The sequence below is a fragment of the Pseudochaenichthys georgianus genome, chromosome 14 (genome assembly GCF_902827115.2).
Source record: "Pseudochaenichthys georgianus chromosome 14, fPseGeo1.2, whole genome shotgun sequence".
Taxonomy (NCBI): Eukaryota; Metazoa; Chordata; class Actinopteri; order Perciformes; family Channichthyidae; genus Pseudochaenichthys; species Pseudochaenichthys georgianus.
Window position 1 is genome coordinate 33,838,220 of NC_047516.1, and position 23,870 is coordinate 33,862,089.

Consider the following 23,870-nt stretch of genomic DNA (forward strand, 5'->3'; position numbering starts at 1 on the left):
GATGATAAAATGGGCTCATTAGGTTTACATGTTGTCCTCCATCAGTATGATGCCAATACTGCCACTGTTTCTACTCAATAATCATTACTGACTCACTTCAATAGATAGAATGTGTAAAATAAGGTGATGCTGCTGCCAATAATAATTGTTGCCCAATAAACATTTGCAAAGCAACCAGGTCTACTTGAAACCCTCTGAATACAAACTAAAAGATGGTTTCACACATACAAAGCATTGATTTCTAGGCATTTAGTGTACTTGTAGATCCAAAATGAGAGCTCTGACCAGCTTGTGATCAAAGCTGTGCCACGTACTGGAAAAAATGCTGCATAGAATTCTTCCATAGTGATTTGTTGTCAAAGTTCCTATTTTAAGCTTGGAGTTAAATATACAGCAATTTAAACATTTGAACGGTTATAACAAGGGGCTTCCTTCTGTTATCCCTTGGGTTACTTGTTCCAATAAATGAGTTCAGAAATGCACAATTTAAAAAACAAACAAACTTCAAAGCAGCTAAAATCAGTATTCCTATTACTTTGGCCACATGTTGCAGGCTTTGACTCTGTATCTCCACATTAATGACAGTTGGCTTCTAATTAGCTGCAAATAGCAGCTGATAAACCTGAATTTAGCTTCAACTGCCAGCAACTCCATCACCTTAGTGTCACCAATGAAAAGTGAGGATTCATTTCTAAAAATTATGTGCATTGTCAATAATAATAATGCAAATAACGAGAGTGTAAGTTATTGTTGTGCAAACAAAAGGCAAATCAACATCAGGCAAAAACATTAGTTTATTCGGCCTAAAAGGGCCATAAATAAAACTTTATTCTCTCGATTTACAAGCCACAGGATGTCCATGGCTGTCTACCACAGCACTGAACACACCTCATTCTGGCTCAGTCCACACACATGAGACCCCTGGGGGGTCCCCTGAGCCGCTGATACATCTGAAGGCTCTCTTCCTTACTTCCTTAGAAAAGTAAAACAAAACGTGTTAATACTGTACCAAACTGGAGGCAGAGCAGCGGGGAGAGGAGGGGGCTTTAGAAAGGGCGGTGGGGAAGCTGGAATCAAACTGCAACAACAACAATAATAACTATGAAAAACCCTTGTTTACGTTTGTTTTTCTCAAAGCTGAAGCACAATTTGCTTGGCTTTCAACCACTGCACTGCCACAGTTCCTCCATCTCCTTTCTCCAACAGTCCATCCTCCTTCCTGTGTGTTGCTTCAAATAAAGAGGAAATCATATGTATAATGATAAAACCTATAGCAGCCAAAGAGTAACAGAGGAATAAGAGCTAGAAGCGAGAGACCCCTGGCTTTTGAAGGAAGGCATGGGTTAAGAGAGGTCCATGGATGTGTGCTTGTGACGAGGGAGGTGTCCGGCCCCCCCGTGCTCATCTCCCCTCGGTGGGCACTCGGCCCATGGCGGCCATGACGAGCCTGAAGCGCTCACTCAGCTCCAGGATGGAGAAGGTGGGCAGCTTGGGGGGGTCGTGGAAGCTTTTGATCTCCGTGGAGCAGTCCAGTAACTTGGGGAGGAAGTCGGTCAAGCGTTCCTGGAGGTTGGCTACCAGCAGGAAGAGGAAACACACAGAGAGGAAGTCAATGACAACAGTCTGACATAACAAAGTGCTGATCAATAAACACAGATTGTAGAACTAGCAAAAGGGTCTGGATGATAAAACCTTTCCTGAACGGAAAGCCAGGAGCCCTCTGAGGGCCGACACGGCAGCAGGCTGACAAAACGATGAGTCCTCGACAATCCCGTTTCTCCACCGAGAAATGATTTAACTAATAAACACACTCAAATGTTTCTTTTACATTTATTTAAGTACATTGATTACAAATGTGAGGTACTTCTACTTTCCTTGTGTATTTCCATTTTAGGTTGCTTTGTAATATTGTAATGTTTACTGCACTAGTTTTAAGATGGCTTTATTTACAGATGGTTATAGGTTCATCTACATTGCAGCGGGAAAATAAAATATTATGAGCTCCACTTTTAACAGCTCCAAGTGATGAACACATTAATGCGTCCCAGCTTATTATCAACAAATATTACAAATATTATTCTTAAATGTACTTTTTGATGCTCATACTTCTGTACCATGTACTTTAACTTGTTACATTTTTTGAATGCAAGACTTTTACTTGTAACATTGTGTCGTTATGCTTTAGTAGTGCCATTTTTACTTAAATTAAGTTAAGAGCTGACTACCTGTTTCATTACAGCCAGCATGTCATGTGATCTCTTAAAGGTTAGAGTTGTGGGGCTCTCTCTCTGACGAGCATTTACTCATGGCTCGGGAGCTCTGGAATCACCTCATTGTTAAACTCGTCTGCATGTGTTCCTCTAGATAAAACATTGAGATGTCCCCAATGGAAAAGCCTTTCCTCATAAAGGAACTGAGCAGTGGCCTGATTATGATGACCTTTGGCAGGTGGAATGTTCTAGTGACCCAAGCCTTCCTGCTCCTCCAGGGACTCACACTCCATCTCCTGGCCCAGGTAGGAGCACCAGCGGTTCCTCATGTCCTCCACGGCCAGCAGGTCCCTCTCCGTGTCGTGGATGAGCAGCAGAGGGATGCAGGGCACCACCAGCTCGTTCATGATGCCCAGACCCGTGTTCACCTCCGCCTCTTCTCCAGACTCAAACATGGCCGCCGCCTGCTCGTTCAGTTTCTGCACAAGAAATATACAGAAAATGATACAATTGTCGAGTACATTCAAAGGCTTTATTGTTCATAATCACAGCTACAGTGCAGTCATGTCTCACTTGGATCATGCTCCATATTTTGGATCTGCAGTTCTTCCCATAGTGGTTTGAAGAGCTCAGATCTAGACCCTAACATGAAGTATCGTTGAAGTCTTTAGGCCCTGTGTTCACAAAGCGCCTTTTTCTGAGCCCCAGCCTCTTTTTTTATTGTTTTCGATGAGGGGTGAGCACATGTGGCCTCCTGGAAACAAAGCGCTGCACCGCTTTTTTCTGAGCACGTAACCGTCTTTGTGCAGTCGAGCGATTTGAGTTGAAAATATTTCAACTTTTCAGAAAAGCGCTGGTGACAACCAGTGCTGGGACTAACGCGTTACAAAGTAACGCGTTACGCAGTAACGCGTTACGCAGTAACTAGTACTCTAACGCATTACTTTTTAAATTCAGTAACTCAGTTACCGTTACTACATGGTGCGTTACTCCGTTAGTTTTTTTTATATAGTCAACAGCCAGGTGAACAGAGATGAGAACTGTACTTAAGTACTTGAGTAAATGTACTTAGATACTTCCTGTGTCACATGCGGAGACGGGCTGTGGGCGTGTTTGTGTTGTTTACTAACAAGACTGTCATGGCGGCGGCGGAGCTCAAGTCTAGTTTCTCCACCTGGAGATATTCTCACTATTTCACTTTTGTCGAGCACAAAGAAAAGAAAGTTTCTGTTAAATGTAAGTTGTGTCCTGGCGGGTCAAAGAGCCTATCTACTGCCCAAACCAGTCGTTCAAATCTCTTAAAACATCTGCAAAAACAACATGCTGGGACGAAGCTAGTAGCTAAGACCACAGAGACTCAGCCGACGCCACTCCACCTGCACCGAAGCAGCAGCGGCTGGATTTTAACCAAGGGACTGCTCGCCAGGGAAAAGTCGATAAAGCCATTGCACGGTATGTTGTAGAACACATGCAGGCTATTGCTACAGTGGAGTCACCCGCTTTCAGGGAGCTAGTTAGCATGATAGCATGTCCGGGCGGCACACGGCATATGGGACGGAACACTTTTTCCAACTACCTGGAGAAAGAATATACAAACATGTAAAGCCAGCTAATATCGATGCTATCCAGATTGCATATAATGCATGTCAAGTTGATCAACAGATTGTATTATTCTCCAATGCAATAACAGTACTGACATGAAGGCTATAAGGGCATTAATATAATGGGAGCCCTTTTTTAAGTAACTAAAACGTTACTTTTCACAGTAACGCATTACTTTTTGGTGTAAGTAATCAGTAAAGTAACTGAGTTACTTTTGAAATGAAGTAACTAGTAATGGTAACTAGTTACTGGTTTTCAGTAACTAGCACAACACTGGTGACAACACTGAAGAAGTTGGAGGAGAAGCTTGTGTTGGCTGTGTTCTCAGTGCAAACTAACAAAACAAAGACCTTTGTGAAGATCAGCTGAGTTGACCCTGGATGCTGCTGATGCTGGGGAGTGCGTGACATTTACTGGCGTACACAGATTGTCCTGTTCACTCCACACAAATATAATGTCTATCAAATCGATAGTTAAAAGCAAGGGGGCAATAGTCTTGCTTTAAAAGCTGTAATATTTACGTCAAGATAGTGTTCTGATAGAAACAATAAAAAAAGAGACCTTCGGAGGAGGCTCTGTCCAGCACCCTGCCACCAAAAGACAATATATGGCTTTACTGACTTCATATTTCTCCAATATATGGATTAATTATTTTATTTTTTTTATCTAATGTGTCGTACTGTTTTTATTACAAACAACATTCTTATGTTTTCACTTTTACTATTTTCATTACATGCATTTCCCAATTGTTACTTTCTAGTGAAGTTTGCAATTTGTCCCACTGTTGAATAGCAGAGAGCTCATGTTCTCCCACAGACATGACTTGGTGGGTACCGACTCGCCGTCAGACAAACCCCCTGACCTCCTCTGGAGTTCTGAACCGGGGGACTGCAAGGCTGGATTTGAGAATCATCCAAGAACATTAACTGTGTCAATGTTAGCCATGTGTTCAGTTAAAACAAGAGCTGGAGGTAAACAGCCGAGAGAACCGCGCCACGGATCTGGCCTGAGATCTGAGAGGAGCCGAGGTTAGCCGAGGACGTGCTTGTGTCTCATACTAATGTGTTTACACTCAATGCCCCCCCCCCCCCCACTCCAATGATTACATTACGAGCACAATGCGAGTAAGGTTAGCGAGTGCAGTCGGGAGAATGCTGCTCAAGTGTGTGGCTGATCAGAACAACATACCCACAGCCCTAACCAATCACACCACAGCCTGGAGCTGGGGGTGAAATGAAAAGAGGCTCCCATCACAACAGAAAGGATTTTCATCTGCCAGTATCCGATGAAAAAGTGGCCTGCGAGCGAGCCAAAGCAATATCTCAGGAAAGCAATTTGATTAAAGTGCAGCAGCTCAGTATCGAAGGGAAAAGTCTGCCTGTGTTTTGCTGAGTCACTTTAACTGAGGAAGTTTGAAAGAGAGGAAGAGGAGATCACAGCGAAGACACAACAGAGGTAATGCCCACTTTGCGATCACCGTTAAGGTCACATGATAAATATCCACTTGTTTCAAAGTCGCATAGTGATGCAGGGACGACTTGTTTTTATGGGCTGCTCCGGAAGTGAGCATCGCCTCGACACAAACGCTGTGGGGTTTTCACATTGGATTTTGGAATATCGCAGGAAACAAGATATGTGGCGAACACATGTATATGATACTTACACATTTTGCTCAGTAGGATCATCTCCACATATTAACACCACTTAAGGATGTTTTAAGTATAAATGGAATCTCCAGACGTAAAAAGCTAACTGCTAACAGCATAGTCACATGACTTCACGTCACCACCGCTAAGCTAAAGGCGGGTAATGTTCCGCTGTTTTAAGAAACGTAAAAGCTTCATACATTCACCAGTGGGGTATTTATTGACATATATTATGTCGTAGAACAAAACGTTAACATCACATAAGCTTGTTATAACCACAGTCCTTATTTCAGGCATTTAACCAGAAACACATTAGAAAACTACTGACTAAGAGATGAGGGAACCAAAATGCTAACTCAGTTCCAGGTTTGTAACGACTCATTCCGGCGCCACTCTGTTGAGACGTGGTATGAAGTCAAGTGTGACTGGTTCATTGCCTCACCAGCAAACACTGGCGACGGTAGTGACCCAGCAGCTCCTCGTCGTGCCCTCTGTAAAGCCCTTTAGACAGAAGCTCCTTGTTGTACTGGTACGCGTAAATCAGATACATCAGAGCGTCTATGTAACTGGAAAGAAAGAGAGATCATATATTCAGATGAAATACTATCAAAGCTGCAGTGAGAACTTTTGATGGGAACCCATTTCACAGAAGGAGTTAACAGCAGTGGACTGTGCCAAAGTACATTCGTGAGGTATATTTACTTTACTTGAGTGTTTAAATGTATTGCTACTTAATACTTCTACTCTTAAAATTGTACTTGTACTCCGCTCTTTAGGTACTTTGCATTAATGATATAAAATATAATAAACACATTAATGAAGACTTAAATAATACCATGGGTATTTCTTCTCACACTATGACCACCCTTCTCTTTTCAAATAAGCCATTCTGCATAACAAGTACTTTTTGAGGTTTAAGTACAGTATATGTTGATGCTTTTACTTAAGAACTATTTTTGCATGAGTTTTTCTACACTTCTACACTCTGGTATTTCTACTTTGACTTAAGCACAGGATCTAAGTACGTACTTGTTTTACCTCTAGAATGAACTCGATGAACTCACTGCACAACTCTAAAGCGCACAGACTGTGAGCTGCTGCCCTCTGCAGGGGACATTTAACATGTATTGGCTGCTCCAGATGGGAAGTGAACTGAGAAGAGTATCATTAAAAAGGGTTGCACTTTTGATGTGTAACACTGAAGTCATTTGACTTAAAGCTCTCTCAAAATAGTTGCAGATTGAGTTCATGGTTTCTAATATTAGAAGCACTGGAAAGGTGTCGTCATACTTTGTCTTCTGAAAGAGCTCCAAGCCAGTCATCATGGAGATGGTTGTCTCACGGAAATTCCGGTAGGCCTGATGCCACATCTGTTAAAGATAAACAGACGTCACTTAAATTCAAATACAAGGTGAAGCACCCATGCATTAAGTGGATTGTAATGATTAACTACGTCTAAGTAAAGGTAATATACAATACTGCATAATTAAAGGTAGTGTAAGAATTATTAAAGAAGACAATGCTGCTCACCTCATATTCATCCATGTTGACCTCCTCAGGCTTAATGAGGTCCAGTTTTGCACGTGCCACATTCATTATGCTCTTACATCTGTGGGGGGGGGGGGGGGATGATGTGTCATTGTGAGGTACTCCATGAGGAAACAGTCCTCCCTGCCCGAGGCCTAATGAATCACTCTTTACTGCTGAGAGGAGGAGTGAAACACTCCTCCCGAGGCTCCTATTGAGGCCACATGCACACATAAATCTAATTATCTGGCTCAAAATAGCGGAGGAGGGAGAAATCAATGTTCTACTCATGAATATGGATCGAGGCCAACAAGCGTAGTTTAAAAGTTTTAAGAGAAAGTATTGCAAACCATAATGACATGAAGCTCACAATGTTAATCGGGAGGGAATCCTAATATTTCTCATTGTTGGGAATGTCTCCTACGATTTGTTTTTGAATATAAGAAGAGGGCATATGAGCCGAGAGGACTTGCTCAGTTTGTGCTGACAGTAAATGTGTCAGAGGGAAGCTCTCTGCTGCCCTCTGCAGGCCATTCTGAGAGGGAAGCTCTCTGCAGGCCATTCTGAGAGGGAAGCTCTCTGCTGCCCTCTGCAGGCCATTCTGTGAGGAAAGCTCTCTGCAGGCCATTCTGAGAGGAAAGCTCTCTGCTGCTCTCTGCAGGCCATTCTGAGAGGAAAGCTCTCTGCTGCCCTCTGCAGGCCATTCTGAGAGAGAAGCTCTCTGCTGCCCTCTGCAGGCCATTCTGAGAGGGAAGCTCTCTGCTGCCCTCTGCAGGCCATTCTGAGAGGGAAGCTCTCTGCTGCCCTCTGCAGGCCATTCTGTGAGGGAAGCTCTCTGCTGCCCTCTGCAGGCCATTCTGTGAGGAAAGCTCTCTGCAGGCCATTCTGAGAGGAAAGCTCTCTGCTGCCCTCTGCAGGCCATTCTGAGAGGGAAGCTCTCTGCTGCCCTCTGCAGGCCATTCTGAGAGGGAAGCTCTCTGCTGCCCTCTGCAGGCCATTCTGAGAGGTTCATTTGATTTTAATGCTCATGATTTATCAAGGGGCTTAAAAAAGAGAATAATAATAATAATACAAATAACAATACATGTTATTTATATAGCACTGTTCCTGGTTTCCTGTGTTCCATATTTGTTTGAACAGCCAGTTTTCATTGAGTGTATCAGAATATTTTCTTTGAAAATACACAGCCGGAAAAAATCTGCCACTTCCTCACAGAACCCCTCCTCCAACACACAGGAACGCGCACATGACCAATGAGGGCACGAGATAAGTTTGTGCACAGATGGAAGGCTGACAGGCAGGTAGGCCATCCAGTTACTTTAGCCGGGCCGGCTAAAATTATTGCTCGTGCTTTTTACAGTACTACGGCTTCCATAGATGTCAAAGCACTTCAGATATTCATTGCTATCGGGATGTTAAGAGCATTCCATGGAATATAACAAGTGTATCTCGAGCCGGTTTCTCAAACTTACCTACCCCACCTTTAATATCGAATAGTTAAATACAAATAACATGTATTTTTACATAGGCATTTAAAGTAATAGTGTGCAGTAAAAAAAGAATATAAAAAAGAATATAAAATATTTATATAAAACATAAGATGTTAAAGTAAAACATTCACATTTTGCTACATTATGTAACATGTTTATTAGAATATATCATGTGGAGTTTTAGTGTTATTAACATATGAATGCTGAGCTGCACAGTGTAGTGTACCTCTCATCGAAGGCCAGGTTCCTGTCAGCAAACTGTGTGAGCAGAGTCCTCTCCAGAATCTTCTTTGGCGCCTGGTTCTGGATGAAGTAGACGATGATGTGCTGTATGCGGTAGTCATTCTCAAGGGGGGTGTCCTCCTGGGCGAATCTCAGGAGACGAGCATACTCCAGCTTTATGGCCTGCCCGGAAACAAGAGGGGACGAGTCACAGCCTACAGACTTAAGGACATCTACTTACTCAGGTCCTCTTGAGTCGGGTACTTAGAAGTAACTTGCAAAGAGTTTTTTGTTGAATTTAAAATGTAATGTTTATGCCAGATTATAAAACTGTCGGACAGATAACACGGAGTTGATTTTTTGAAGTTAAAACACAGCTTTCCGGCTAATTTCTCAGCAAAACATTAGTGTTTTAAGAGATTGCAGTCAAATAGATTCTACAAATGCACAATCAAGTCATTGTCAACACCATGTGCAATCATAATGGCATTACTCCCTCTGTGGAAAAGTGATAGGTTCCCTGGGTATTTAGAGCGTGGACATTATTCCAGGGCTCTTCAGCGTGGTTGGTATCCTACTTAACCATCATTCATTTAAACAATGCATTCATGATTCAAATGTTTTCGAGAGCATGGAGTTCTTTATTGATCTTAGTTTTGCTACAAATGCACAAGATTGATGAATTTTACTTCAAAAGGTACAAAACCTTAACCCTATGCATGATGTTCCTAAAGTTAATGAGTAATTGTGTTAAAGAATCATTATCAGAAGCATATTTTTGCATATTGACTTTTCGCCCCTAGAGATATATCTCTTCCCATATCGCTCCTCTACCACAACCAACAGCAACAAGTGGACATAAAGAACTACATGAACTACATGTTGCTAAATCCACCGCGGGGCATAAACAGAAGGGCAACCATGGCAACCATGCTTGGGGGTCTTCTTCGCTGCTTTTGGTGTATTTTGTGGCGCCACTTACAGGCCCGGCATATGTACTACAGCGCTTTCGAGCGGTCGTGTGAACGGAAGACTTTTTTTGACATCGTGTTCGGTTCATTTGCTTTTCGTATGCGTGTAAATGAGGTCTTAATGATCAGAAAGTTAATAAGATGTTTTGGATGCATCTGATTTTAATAATGTTATGTGCTGCAAAGAGAGTTTGTGCAGCTTTCCCCTAAAACGACATCCTCATGTGATTTTGAGGTGAAATAACTATTTCACTGATAAATACTGTATTTGCAATTTTAACTCCAACTTTTTATCGACCAGAAGAACGTACAAAGGGTCAGACCAAGAACAAGAGACACATAAAGGATGTAGATGGAGTGATTTAGTGAAGGAAAGATGGTGTGTACCTTAAAAAAGGCCGCCTCAGGGCCACTCTCTTCAAACACGCTGCTGGATTTGCCAATGGCCATAATTATACCCTGCATCTTGGGGGTCATCATCGCCTGGCCGAGAAGCAGGAAGCATGTCAAACAACACAATGAGTCCTTCTGACGCACGGAGTAAAATCAACCACCATGAAGCACACCAGAGTGAGTGCATGCCAGGCATCAGTCAGCAGACCATGCATTGGTTAGAGTGACACATCTGTGAGGGGCTGAGCCAGACAGTTCAATGGCACGATGCACAATCCTCACGAGGATAATGTGTGGCAGCCATAAGGCAGCTGTGTGTGACAGAGAGGGAACAGTGCGGGAATACTGAGCAGCAGCTGACCCACCACCATCCACCCCTGAAGGAAGCTTTGCAAACTGTGGGGGCATTCCACTTTATCTGCAGGTGAAAGGTAGGTAACATATAACAGCATGTTCAGATCAAAACACCAGGCTGTGCTCTCATATTTTTTCACAGAGCGAAGCCTTATGCTAAAGGTCAAACTGCCTCTGTGCCAAGATGCAGACTAGCTCAAGAAGAGACTTTTCAAACTACAGAAAAAGCAGGAAGGCCAACAAATACCCCTCTTCCACTGAACTGAATGATATTCGAGGGCTCGTTTGGATTGTGGTTGGTCCAACTTGCAATTCACTTAAGAACCAGTTTGCTTTTCGTTAGAGCCACGTCACACCTGGCGTCACTGTTTACCTCACGATGACGCCAGGGTAAATATCCCTCAAAATAACAACAACAGCGGACTACGCTCATGTTATTATTAAACTTGCAGAGCTAGACTCCTCCAAGTTTATTCTATTCTTCAGAGTGATGTAGCTAATGCTACTCCACTATGATTTAGCAGCATTATCCAACTGCTGGAGTGATATATTGTTTCCAGCGTGTTTCACCAGCCCATTGTGTCCCAATGTGTGGTCGTAGTAGATGCATATTTCCCCGTAAATTTATATTTTTTCAGTCTTAATTGACAATGTTTGGCAAGATTGCTCTGTCATGTGAAAAAACATACAATAAAGGATTGTATACATTTCTCTCATATTACATGGGTGGCGTTAGCCTAGCCACCAAAGCCAGTCTGACTAATCAATGACTGAATTAATGAATTTAGAGCCAACAGTACTTGTATTATTTTTGGGGTGTTCTGGAGTAATGCGATCAAACATTAGATAAAACTCCCAAGTCACGGAACATTAACCAATCAGATGTATGGCATATTCATTATTCACCATAAATGCTTTGAATGAGTAGGTACTTAGCTACGACAATGATCACAAACTGTTAGTTGTTTAAATGATGGACAAAAATGTATATCACACATATGCCTGGTTCTGGACGTTTCTATAAATAATGTGTGGTTGCGTTCTAGCCACTCAATGTCTGTGCTACTGCTACTGCAACAACGTTCTACTCTCGCCATGAACTGTACATGCCCCCCCCAGCATCCGATGATGCAGTGTCGGCTGAGCAGATTGTTGTTGCTACAGTTGAACCAATGTTGGGGCTGTGTGGAAAAGGGGTGAAAGAAGTCAGTCTTAGTGCGTAGCATCTCCAAGCCTTAAGCCCGACCTGGTTTCAGAAGCAGGAGTGCAAACCCTTTCAGCCGCTCTCACTCCACATATCAAACAGGCACAGAAACCCCAGCACAATAAGGGAGAGAAGGTTTGTCTGGGCGAGCACTACCTCGTCATCGTACCCCCCCTCCACTGTCTCAATGACAAAGGTCCCCACATTAGGAATGGCCACCTCTACCGTGCGCTGGCAGGGGGATTCCTCCTCCGTGACCAGGTCAGAAGGGGGGGAGGAGGGGAGGCTCATATGGACATCAGGCTGAGGAGAGGAGGGAGGGGGGGGAGACTGTAGAGAGAATGGAACACATGAAACAGAAGACTGATGGAAAGGAGATGAACATTTAAAAATAAAAATGTCCTCCTATTTTGATAGCAGATTAAATGTATGTACTCGCCAATTATAATATTGACTTTCATTAGTTCAGTTTACCAATAATATTTATTTCTAAAATAAAAAACAGATGTTCAGTTTTTGGTTAACATTACAAATATATGGTTTAGTAAATTGTAATACTCATCTGTATTTGTAAGACATTTATTTTATTTTACATTTATGGTATTGTATTATTACTTTCACCAAAAGAACAAAAATAACTACACACTTTAGCTTAACCATACAAATGTCCCTTTTAAGAATTGGCATATAAAGCTCTCACGTGTGTCTTTATTCTAATTTTAGCTCGATAAGATTCGAGGAGAAACCACAGTGGAATATAGGAAGAGCAGCACCCATCGAACATACTGCCTGATAGATGAAATCACTTTCAATACTCAGCCTCAATGGGCGCAATGGTGGAAAACTCCTTAGTTGTCATTCTGTTCTAAAATGCATTACAATTCCTAAAGTTCTTATATTAGAATAAGAAATGTCCTCTTTGTGATACTATCTCTCACAGCAGCTCAGCAGAGAGTGAAAGATTTGGAACCTATTATTCGTTGGCCAGTGAGGGCCGATGTCTTGTTCTGACCAACCTGTGAGTCTCTGTGCACAGTACTCATTATTTTTAAGCTTTGGTTTGGTGTGGTTTGTTGGCTCGTCACCGAGTCTGTTTGTCTGTTGTAGTTTCTTTTCTGGAAAAACAGCTGCCCTCTTCGTCATTATGAGACCTGTGAGGCTGAACCCTCTTCGTCATTATGAGGCTGAACCCTCTTCGTCATTATGAGGCTGAACCCTCTTCGTCATTATGAGACCTGTGAGGCTGAACCCTCTTCGTCATTATGAGGCTGAACCCTCTTCGTCATTATGAGGCTGAACCCTCTTCGTCATTATGAGGCTGAACCCTCTTCGTCATTATGAGAGCTGTGAGGCTGAACCCTCTTCGTCATTATGAGAGCTGTGAGGCTGAACCCTCTTCGTCATTATGAGGCTGAACCCTCTTCGTCATTATGAGACCTGTGAGGCTGAACCCTCTTCGTCATTATGAGGCTGAACCCTCTTCGTCATTATGAGAGCTGTGAGGCTGAACCCTCTTCGTCATTATGAGGCTGAACCCTCTTCGTCATTATGAGGCTGAACCCTCTTCGTCATTATGAGGCTGAACCCTCTTCGTCATTATGAGAGCTGTGAGGCTGAACCCTCTTCGTCATTATGAGAGCTGTGAGGCTGAACCCTCTTCGTCATTATGAGGCTGAACCCTCTTCGTCATTATGAGAGCTGTGAGGCTGAACCCTCTTCGTCATTATGAGGCTGAACCCTCTTCGTCATTATGAGACCTGTGAGGCTGAACCCTCTTCGTCATTATGAGAGCTGTGAGGCTGAACCCTCTTCGTCATTATGAGGCTGAACCCTCTTCGTCATTATGAGAGCTGTGAGGCTGAACCCTCTTCGTCATTATGAGACCTGTGAGGCTGAACCCTCTTCGTCATTATGAGACCTGTGAGGCTGAACCCTCTTCGTCATTATGAGAGCTGTGAGGCTGAACCCTCTTCGTCATTATGAGACCTGTGAGGCTGAACCCTCTTCGTCATTATGAGACCTGTGAGGCTGAACCCTCTTCGTCATTATGAGAGCTGTGAGGCCAAACCAAAAACAGTGAGGTCAGAACACCTAAACCAGACCTGGGCATTGTACGGCCCCCGTGCCACATACGGCCCTTTGGTTGACTCTGACCGGCCCGTGTAAGGTTAATTGGAAATTACAAAATAAACATTTTCTAATTTTACCTCATGCATGGACTTTGAAGTTGTTTTTTATTCACGTACATAATGACGCAATACGTCAAATCAAGACGTGTGCGTTATTGGATCATTGTCACAAGATGACTTTAGCGCTCAAAAATGTCAGCTCATGCTAAAAAAAGAAAGGTAGATGCCGAATGTAGGGTTTTCAACAAAAATTGGACTGCTAAGTATTTATTTACTGAAGTCGGAGGTAAAGCCGTGTGTTTAGTTTGCGGGGAGCAGATCGCCGTGTTCAAGGACTACAATTTGAGTCGGCATTACGAGACAAAACACGCGGAGAAATACAAAAACTTGACTGATGCTGAAAGGGCGCGCACATCGAACGCTTTGCTAGCTAAGCTGCAAAAGCAGCAAGGCTTTTTTACCAAGCTTCACACATGCAAGGATGCAGCAACCAAGACCAGCTTTGTGATATCCCACAAAATAGCTAAACACAGTAAGCCATTCTCAGAGGGGGAGTTTGTCAAAGAGTGCTTAGTGGACTCTGCAGCACTAATATGCCCTGAAAAAAAAGAAGCCTTTGAGCAAGTCCCGCTGTCCAGGCGAACCGTGACGAGAAGGATCGAGGACATTGCGGGGAATCTGGAGCTTCAGCTGCAACATGAAGTGGCAAGTTTTGACTTTATCTCCTTGGCTTTGGACGAGAGCTGTGATGTCCGCGACACAGCGCAGTTACTCGTATTTGTCCGTGGGATAACGCCAGACTTCAAGATTACGGAGGAGCTGGCAGCAATGCGGCCGATGAAAGGGACGACGACAGGGAGCGATCTGTTCACGGAGGTAAATGCGTGCATGGACACGCTGGGACTGAAATGGGACAGACTGGCAGGTGTCACAACGGACGGTTGTCCAAATCTTACAGGTAAAAATGTTGGACTTTTGAAATGTATGCAAGATAAAGTGACTGAAATCGACGCAGATCAGAAACTGGTATTTTTGCATTGTATTATACACCAACATGTGCTGTGCAAGTCAGTGCTAACAATTCACCATGTTATTGATGTTGTTACTAAAATAGTAAACTTCATCAGAGCACAGGCATTGAATCACAGACAGTTTATTGCACTTTTGGAGGAGCATGAGACTGAGCATCGTGACATCGGCTACCACACAGCTGTCAGATGGCTCAGCCTGGGCAAAGTGCTAAAAAGACTTTGGGACCTGAAAGCAGAGATTCGAGAGTTTTGTGAGAAGAAAGGCAAAGACATCCCAGAGCTCTCAGATGAGAACATGTGCCTGTACTGATGAATGAACTGAACACCAAACTGCAAGGCAAGGGCCTTTTTGTTCATGAAAGGCACAGCCTGGTGAAGGCTTTCATGACAAAGATGCAGTTTCTTTCAAGCCAACTGGAGAGCAACACTCTCACTCACAAGCAAACCCTGAAAGAAGTCACACCATCAGCTGATCACCTCCGAAGGTACTCATCCATGTTGGGAGCATTGCATGGTGAGTTTTCAAGGCGATTTGAAGATCTCCGAACAATCGAGGATGAAATGCTCGTGATTTCCTCTCCCTTTACCTGCAGTGTGGATAATGCACCCAGTGATGTTCAGCTGGAACTCATCGACCTGCAGTCTGATGCTGGTAGAGCGCTTTAAGTCAGGATCTCTGCTGGATTTATACTCTTCTCTCAAGGAGGAGAACTTTCCAAACATGAGGAGACATGCTCAGAAGATGTTGGTTCTCTTTGGCTCTACCTACATATGTGAACAAACATTTTCAAAGATGAAGTTTATGAAATCCAGGTATAGATCCTCCCTCACTGATGATCATCTGTCAGCTGTGCTTCGCATCTCCACCTCAGACATTCAACCTGACTTCGATGCACTCGTTAAAGCCCAGCAGAGACTAGATTTCTCTCACTGAACAAGAAAAAAGAACTTAAAAACACCAAATGAGGTGGTTAGACTACAAATGTAGGCATGTAAAGGCACCAACTAGCAGTGAACTGGGACACTTTCTTTGGAAGCCTTTTTCTCAAAATCACAGTTCAGTGATGTTCAGTGACAGTTCAATATGATGTACCTTGCTGAATGTTTGGAGCACAAACACAATGTTGTGATGTCTTAAGAATGCTAAGAACCTTTACACAACTTTCCAAAAGTATATGAAACTCAAAATGTGTTTTGTAGTGAATGCGACTGAAAATGTTCATGAGTCAGAAATGGTGAAAAACGTTCACATTTTGTTTACCATTGTTTTGGGAAATTTGATTGAATAAATTACATTTTTGTACGGCAACCTCACTTTTTCATTGCTCAACTATAACATATACTCTTACCAGCTTGTCAAAACAATGCTATTTACTGCTTTTTATAAAGAAATAAAATTAATATTATGCAGAATTGAGTTCAGCCTTTTGGCCCGGCCCTCCACAATATTTTTTGTTTCTCATGTGGCCCCATGGAAAAAATAATTGCCCACCCCTGACCTAAACTATAAGCTCAAATGCAAATAAAGAAGTAGGCAACGTTAGTGGGGTTACAATGTGATTAGGGATACACAGTTAATTTCTCAACTGTTTTTTTTTCTTGAATATGACAGCCAGGAGACAAAAATATCACTTGATTTGATAAATGAAATCGGACCCTGGGTAAATAATGACTAAATAATGACAAAGATGACTCCATGCAGTTTTGGTAACCAAAATGAACAAAGTGACATTAAAGAGTGAGTGAGAGTGTTGCACTCCATGTGTTACATACAGCGTTTAACAAAGCTTCGGGGCTCCTGGCCTCCTGCTCGGACGCGGCCCTGGAGATGGCCCTCTCAGTGTCCTCCTGCAGCTGCTTGGAGTCGTTGGTGGGGGACGGCTGCTCCATGTACTCTGGGTCCTGCTGGGGCGCTGATAGAGGAAAACCACACAATAAGAGAAACGCATGGTTCTTGGGCCTTTCAAAGTTTTATTTGTAAACGTTTCTTTACTCTTTCAACACAGTGGCTTTTAACAGCTTTATTTGTATCAACCTATCTTATGTTCTTTCTCTAACACATAATGAAGGTTATTAAGTGTTTTAGCTCCAATGTTGTTCATATTGACCGCCATTTCCTCTATGAAGCCTCCCTGTATGTGTCCTCGCTGTCCTCACATCCCCGGACTGTGAGACAGACTCGGAGGAGCACAGGGCAGAGTCCTGCACGGGTCTGATTTTCAAGACCCGCTCCCGCCCCACACCCACGACGTGCAATACCGAACCCGCCCCGCTACCCGCACATATTGCCAATTAGTTCCGCAACCCGACCCGACCCGTCGGCACAAGATCCGCGACCCGACCCGAACCCGCATAGCCTATATATGAGCAGTGAAAACGTGCAATTATTAACACATGCAGTTGCATATTTGTCTCAAAAAGCGTGGGATGTTGGTTATTTTCTCCATCTAGGAACCAAAAGCCTCCCAGACGTTGGGTTTCGCTCTTGAGGAAGTGTTATTGAAAATGCTGTATTCTCCGCTAGAGAGCTTCACCTCAGCCATTTCGAATGTGGCGCGCACAGCAGCAGATTGATGCGCTGCAGAGGTTATGATTATGCACGGTCCCACGGGGGAGAAGTCTGAGGATTTAAACTAAATTATCATTATTTCAATATATTTATTATGCAACACCCGCGACCCGACCCGCATCATCTTTGTTTTACCCAGAACCGAACCCGGAAAAAAGCGTTCCGCGAATCACCTTTTTTGCGGGTCACCCGTCGGGTACCCGCGGGTACCCGACCCGATGCAGGACTCTGGCACAGGGATGTCAGTATTGTTTGTGAAGCAGGGAATAGGAAGTTACTTTTTAAAATGAAATGATGATTTATTTCCTTTTACAAACAGTGAAGCAGCTGGGCAGCAGTAGCAGATGTATTGCAGGACATGTGTTGGACACAGAGTCTAGGGTTGGACTCTGTGTCCTCTAATCCTAAAAGATTGCTGGTACGTTATCTCTAATAGGCAACAATTCGTTTTTCATTTGCGACACTAAACATTAATAAATTGCAGTACCCATGTTCTCTTTCTCTGATACTTCGCTGAGTCACAGATTTGCATTCATAAGAGACATGGAACAATATTTTCCACAAACATCTATTTTCGGATATACTCCTCATACATAATACTGCTAACCTTACTCTTTTTGGGCACAATGATACCTCTTGAAAGCAGTTCTCACACTCATTCAAATGATGATATCCTGTACATCTTTTATTTAGTTTTTCAGCATAATTTGTCATATGTTTATTGTACTTACCTTTTTTGTATTTCTATTATATTTGTTGCAAACATTTCCTCTTATTTTTGTAATAATTGTATAATAGTTATATTTCTGATAAAAAATAAATAAATGCAATTCCTCTTACTAGGTTTATGTATGAACCCGTTTACACCAAAGCAGATTCCTTGTATATGTAAACGCACTTGGCGACATACCTGACGGGGAGCGCTAAAATGACACCACATTGCCTAAAAACTGATAAACTAGCAAAGAGCAAGAGCAGTAGAGCTGGAGAGTAAGATTGATGGCATATCCTTTAATAACTACAGGGGACACATTCTTTTGGCTGTGTTTATTCTCCTACCAAGTATTGATTCTCAATGACTTACTCTGCTGTGTCTGTTGAGACTCATGACCCTGACCTGAGTTGTCTGGAGGGCTGGACTCGATACTCATGGGCTGAGGGGAGGAGGTGCTGGAAGCTGCTGCTGCTGCTGCTGCTGCTAAGGCTGCGGCCAGGGCCTGCTTCTCCTGCTGGGCCTTGCGGGCCTGCAGGGTGTCCCACTCCAGAATCTCCTTCTCAAACATCTCGTTGTCCCCCTTCACATACTGCTTCAGGTCAGGAGGCAGCTTGTCCATGCCGCTGAGGATCTGTCCCGTTTCTTTATCAAACTCCTCTGCACAAACAACACAAAGAGACAATGGTTGTACATTACATTACATGTTCGACGCTTTTATCCAAAGCGACTTACATACTCAATACTATGGACAATCCCCACAGGAGCACTTTGGGGTGAAGTGTCTCAGGGACACAACGACATGCTGAGTGCAGTGGGGTTTGAACCTGTGACCCCCTGATCCCAACACCTAGGCTCTATCCACTACGCCACACGCCTCAGTTGTAATGCTGATACTCTAATTTCCCACTGCAGGGCCTCGCTCGGCTTAGTACGGTATGGCTAGGCCTCATTAGGCCAGGCTCACTTTATGCTGCGTTTCCATTACAGTTTAGGAACTGGGGTAGTATCTATGGTAACGCAGTGTAGGCCGAGCCGTGACGTCATCTTCAATGAGAACCACAAAACCAACATCAGCCGTTAGCTGTTAGCACTCAGAGCTCACAGCTCCTCATATCTGTTCAGAAACTAGACAAAAGTTAAACAAGTACAAACCACAGACTGCCTGTGTCATGGAGAATACAGTCTCTGCTTTATTTATGTATGTATAGGCCGTTGTTGTGAGTGTGGACGGTCGGAGCATTTACAACGTTAGCTTAGCCGATCTCTATTCAGAAAACACGCGTTTTAAAAGGTTTTTCGCCTGCCGTCTGTCTGCAGACTTGTCAAAGCATTAATTCATGGTTTTTACTAACCGGTATCAGTATGTTGTTACTTCGGCATCATTTTGAAACGTGTATTACAATTAAATCACGGTCAAATATGTTCATCTTGTTGTAGTTGCCAGCGATTCTCTCACTAGTTTAGCATACTCAGCCCGGTTGTTGGCCCGGAAAGAACCTCGATTTTGGAGAGCCAGAAAAACTGTGAAAAAGTACCCGCTAGCCAGAACTACGCCTAGTGGAAACGCAACCAAAAACGGGCACGGCACGCTTATACCGCGGTGTAGTGGAAATGCGCCATAATGTAATAATAATAATAATAATAATGCCAAATAATCTTTGTAGAAATAATTTGAACAGAAATGTCTACTTATTTTCAGTGCTACACTTAGAATACTAGAAATAAAAGCGCTTTTGTTATCGAGCGACTTAAAACTCAAACCTATGCTCTTTATTTATTCATACATTATATCATTTGTTGTATATATTTAAATGTATTGCTGTATTTGTGTTAATAATGTTACAAAGGTAACTATTCAAAGTGCTTACGTGTCAGTTGATATCTTTTGAATTGTATTATTATTTTTGACATTGATGACATGTATGTTTCTTGTTGTTGTCTCCAGTGTGTCTTACAACGTTGAAAGACAATGATAGAAAAAAAGAACTCAATTGTTCTTGTTCTATTTTGTCATTTTCACTTCAACAGCAGGTCTTAAGTGGCCAAATCACTACAATCTGTCCAAGAGGAGATACGGCTTCAGCTTCAAAACTTTTTTTAAAGTGATATATTAGATAAGTGTTAAATGAACAAAAAGCTCAGGGGTAAGGCTGTATAATTACCGGGGTCTAATAGAAAGCTAATATCTGTTTATGTCACAATAATATCTGAATTATGAACAGAGGCAAACAACGATAGCCTCCAAATGATCCCCACTGCTGGCTAAAGCGTGGTCCCTGTGTACCTTCTATGAGGAAGGGCTTCTTGTCGTTGATGTACATCAGACAGTAGGCACTGGCGTTGCGGTAGCCTCCAAAGGAGTCCCTGACCAGCTCCTCCCAGGAAGACTTGGTGACGGAGATGTCGTTGTACTTCATCCAGCAGCGCTGATGGGGGTCGTAGATGTAAGCCCAGTAGTGGCCTGCATTGGCCTGGCCTTCATGGACAAGCACTGCATGGAGCCGGTATGGAACCTGGAACAAGAGACAGGACATTAAAAAAGCTGATAACAAGCAGTTGATGGGGATATACTGTATATTGCAAATATGGCTGATTATAGAAAAGTGCTGCTCACCTGCATCATTGATTTGTCAGAGTACATTAACTCAACAGTTCTGTGGATTCTGTTTATGCTGCCCTGCAGATCTGGGAGGAAGAAATGAACAACATATCTTAGTAAGATGCGTTCTGCTTTAACAGAGGAACACGTCATTCATGATGAAGGACCTACCACGAGTGTCATTCTCCACTTCACTCCTCCAACGGTGCAAGCAGCCCTCGAGCACCCTCAGCTCTTCATCAGAGATGTGCCTCGGAGCGGGGTGCATGGGGAGGTCGGGGGGTAACCGGGACTGGGTAAAGGGCTTATGGATGGGTATCCTGTGCTGCTGGGCTGCAGTGGGAGCTGTGGTGGGAGCAGAGGCAGGGCCTGAGCTCTCTGCAGCCGGCAGGGAGTCCTGCTCTGTTGTGCTGCAGGGAGAAGGTAAGGGTATGTCAGAAACAATTTTAAAAGCATCATTATAAAAGGGTCTGCCAATATACCAAAACTTTCGGCCCCAATAGGCGCTTTCACACCAAGTACTTTTCCCAGGAATAGTTCCCGGAACTTTTATTTCCCCCGAAACTATCTAGTAAATCGCGTTCACACCGGAATAAGTCCCTGAGGGAGGATTACGCAAATGAAGCCGCTGACGTCACTTCTTCTTCTTCTGCTTTGGGTTTACTTCACAGCGTATACTGCCACCCGAAGTCCCGGAGCCCCCCAGAGTCCGGGACTTTGGGTGGCAGTAAATCGCCACCCGAAGCCCCGGGTAAATCGCCAGAAGCACAGACACCTCCTCATCACTCCACCGATCCCACGTTTTATTTTGTGTTGCCATAAGTTAGTCTCTCTCCGTTGGTGCGCTGGGCTAATGCTAATAATGCTAACGCGAGGAAATAAAATGGCGTTTTACGGGGCGTGGTTTGCAATTCGCCCAGCCAATAGAAATTGGAACCTTTTTTCTCTCATGAAAGTCCCTGCTCTCTAGCAGGGACTAAAAAGGGGTGAAAAGGTTCCAGAAAAAAAAGATATTTTTGGTGTGAACGCAACATTCCAGGAACTATCGGAACTATTTCTGGGAAAAGTACTCCGGTGGCGGATCAGCTTTTTACTCTCGCAAGGATCCTGGAGGGGGCCTGGGAGTACGCTTATCCGGTCTACATGTGTTTTGTAGACTTGGAGAAGTCTACTTTATATTTTGCTCATTTCTGTTCCTTATGATCTTTTTTTAAATTACACAGCTCTATCAATTGTAATATAATGCACATATGTCATTTTTCATATACATTTTTCATATTATCTGTATACTTACTTTTTTATTTAAAGTAGTTTTAATAGTTTGCTTCTTCTTTACAATCTAATTCCTCCAACTGTGTTTATATACAGACAATTATACACTAAATAAAATTCCAATTTTGATTCTCATTCTGATGATTACTAGTAAAAGAGAATATGAGATGCTTGTGGAATTCATTTCCACTGATTCTTCCCATTGCTTGACTTTGCACTCCCATGCTTCCTGCTCCTGAAACACAGCGAGTGGTGGAAGGAGGGAAAGCACTGATAACATACAGCAGGATATCTTTTATGGAACCTGCCTTTGTGAGGGCAGCTGTTGTCCTGTTGTACCACCAGGGGGAGCTGATGTGTCAATGTCTTCCACTGGGGAGGTGCACACAGGCTTACTGGAGGCAAACTCCATGGCATACTGGAGGACATCTGCCAGAGGAAACCTCTTGGGGCCTGAGCCATAACTCAGATACCTGAGAGGGAACAGAGAGTCAGGGTGAGTGTCAAAGAGATGTAGGTGAGCCCAGAGAGGGAGAAATAATGACCTCCTACACGTTGTCAATTTGGACATCAACTGGTCTGATCTTTCTTGTAATCAAAACGTTGCAAAGGACACTCTATTCAAGGGAAAATGTACATCAGTTTTGGCCAAAAGAACACATACGTATTTCTCTCTCCAAAAACACCATAAATACAATTTTGGATAAGCATTTTTATATTTGTGGCCAGCAGGTTGTTTGGATTCATGGTGACTACAAAAGAGAAGAAGAACGAGAAAACAGAGCAAGAGAAGGAGAGAGTTTAAAAGACAGAGTGCTGGACGACAGAGAAATCAGCAGAAGACGACAGGAAGTAAACACTAACGGTAGGAGTAGAAGACAGTAAGTGGCACTAGTAACAGGTGTGGGCTGTGGCAGTGTTTAAAGACTGGTTAATATAAAAGAAAATGTGAACAGACTTCACAGTTACAGACACCTTGATACAGGCTGCCGTCATTTTAAGATGCATTTCTGCAGCTGCAGTTTAACCCTTTCTACACAGTAGAATGCCTATGTTTCCTTAGTGATAGGAATACAATCATTTCTAAATCATTAGAATCATGTTTAAATCAATGTGTTGTGTCAAATTATTGATTTATTTAGAAAATAGCAGCGTAATAACCCCATCAGGATCCAGGCGGGGGGACCGCCTCATATTATGCCTTAAAGGAATTAAAGGCAGGCGAAGAGAAGGCAGGCTCAGAGCACAACATGACTCTCCATTACGTCTTTGTTGACCTTTGCTAAAACAGTTATTGTTGAACACTGGAGAAAAGTACCTCTCCAGCCGCTGTTGCAGAAGAGTCAGATGCTCTTTCAGCCTCCTGATCTCCTCCCTCTTGATCCTGGTTGTCTCCCTGTTCCTGTCCATGTACCTGACAAAACAAAAACACATCAGAGGTGTTCATCATTTACTTACATGGGATTAATTGTTATTTACTGCAGAGACAAACTGCTCGTACCTGTCCATGTAGAGCATGGAGGGGAACTCCAGCTTGTTGTGGATCTTCTCAGGTCGTCCCAGAGCTTGGTTGAACTCAAACCTTGACAGTTCAAAGGTCAACACGGGAGGGAGCTCTGTGAACCAGTGCTGAAAGAAAATGTGGATATTGAGTTTTAATAATGTTGTGTAAACATAGAGTTTGGTCAGACCTTTTCCCTTTAGAGAAGAATTCCTTAAACATTCACTTGTCACACATCCAGTGGTACCTTGTGGTTTAGTGACGTCCCTAAACTCTGTATTAGGGGTCTATGCGAACATTTATTATAAGGGGCACTGGTGCCAATAGCTGAAGAAAATATAAAGAAAACAACATTAATAATCTTTTTAAAAACAATTGACATACAGTAGGCTTAAATTGAATCCTAAAATAAACCAACATATTCCCTATTCCACT

General features: G+C 43.1%; 1 protein-coding gene across 4 annotated transcripts in view; it reads right to left on the reverse strand.

Moving 5' to 3' along the window:
- Nucleotides 1–776: 776 nt before the first annotated feature.
- Nucleotides 777–23,870, reverse strand: part of usp25 (ubiquitin specific peptidase 25) — a 51,608-nt gene continuing 28,514 nt past the window's right edge. The window contains exons 11-26 of one of the 4 annotated variants that reach the window (XM_034098487.2): nucleotides 23,436–23,563; nucleotides 23,253–23,348; nucleotides 22,243–22,407; nucleotides 20,834–21,072; nucleotides 20,678–20,748; nucleotides 20,348–20,576; nucleotides 18,466–18,720; nucleotides 16,553–16,692; nucleotides 11,776–11,949; nucleotides 10,056–10,151; nucleotides 8,702–8,880; nucleotides 6,989–7,067; nucleotides 6,749–6,828; nucleotides 5,901–6,024; nucleotides 2,497–2,689; nucleotides 777–1,574 (exon numbers count right to left, since the gene is read on the reverse strand). In XM_034098487.2, coding sequence (XP_033954378.1) covers nucleotides 1,402–1,574; nucleotides 2,497–2,689; nucleotides 5,901–6,024; nucleotides 6,749–6,828; nucleotides 6,989–7,067; nucleotides 8,702–8,880; nucleotides 10,056–10,151; nucleotides 11,776–11,949; nucleotides 16,553–16,692; nucleotides 18,466–18,720; nucleotides 20,348–20,576; nucleotides 20,678–20,748; nucleotides 20,834–21,072; nucleotides 22,243–22,407; nucleotides 23,253–23,348; nucleotides 23,436–23,563 — 2,421 coding nt within the window. In that variant the 3' untranslated portion in view covers nucleotides 777–1,401. Of the gene's footprint in view, nucleotides 1,575–2,496; nucleotides 2,690–5,900; nucleotides 6,025–6,748; nucleotides 6,829–6,988; nucleotides 7,068–8,701; nucleotides 8,881–10,055; nucleotides 10,152–11,775; nucleotides 11,950–16,552; nucleotides 16,693–18,432; nucleotides 18,721–20,347; nucleotides 20,577–20,677; nucleotides 20,749–20,833; nucleotides 21,073–22,242; nucleotides 22,408–23,252; nucleotides 23,349–23,435; nucleotides 23,564–23,870 lie in introns of all 4 variants that reach the window. The other 3 variants (XM_034098486.2, XM_034098489.2, XM_034098488.2) reach the window with 3 other exon arrangements.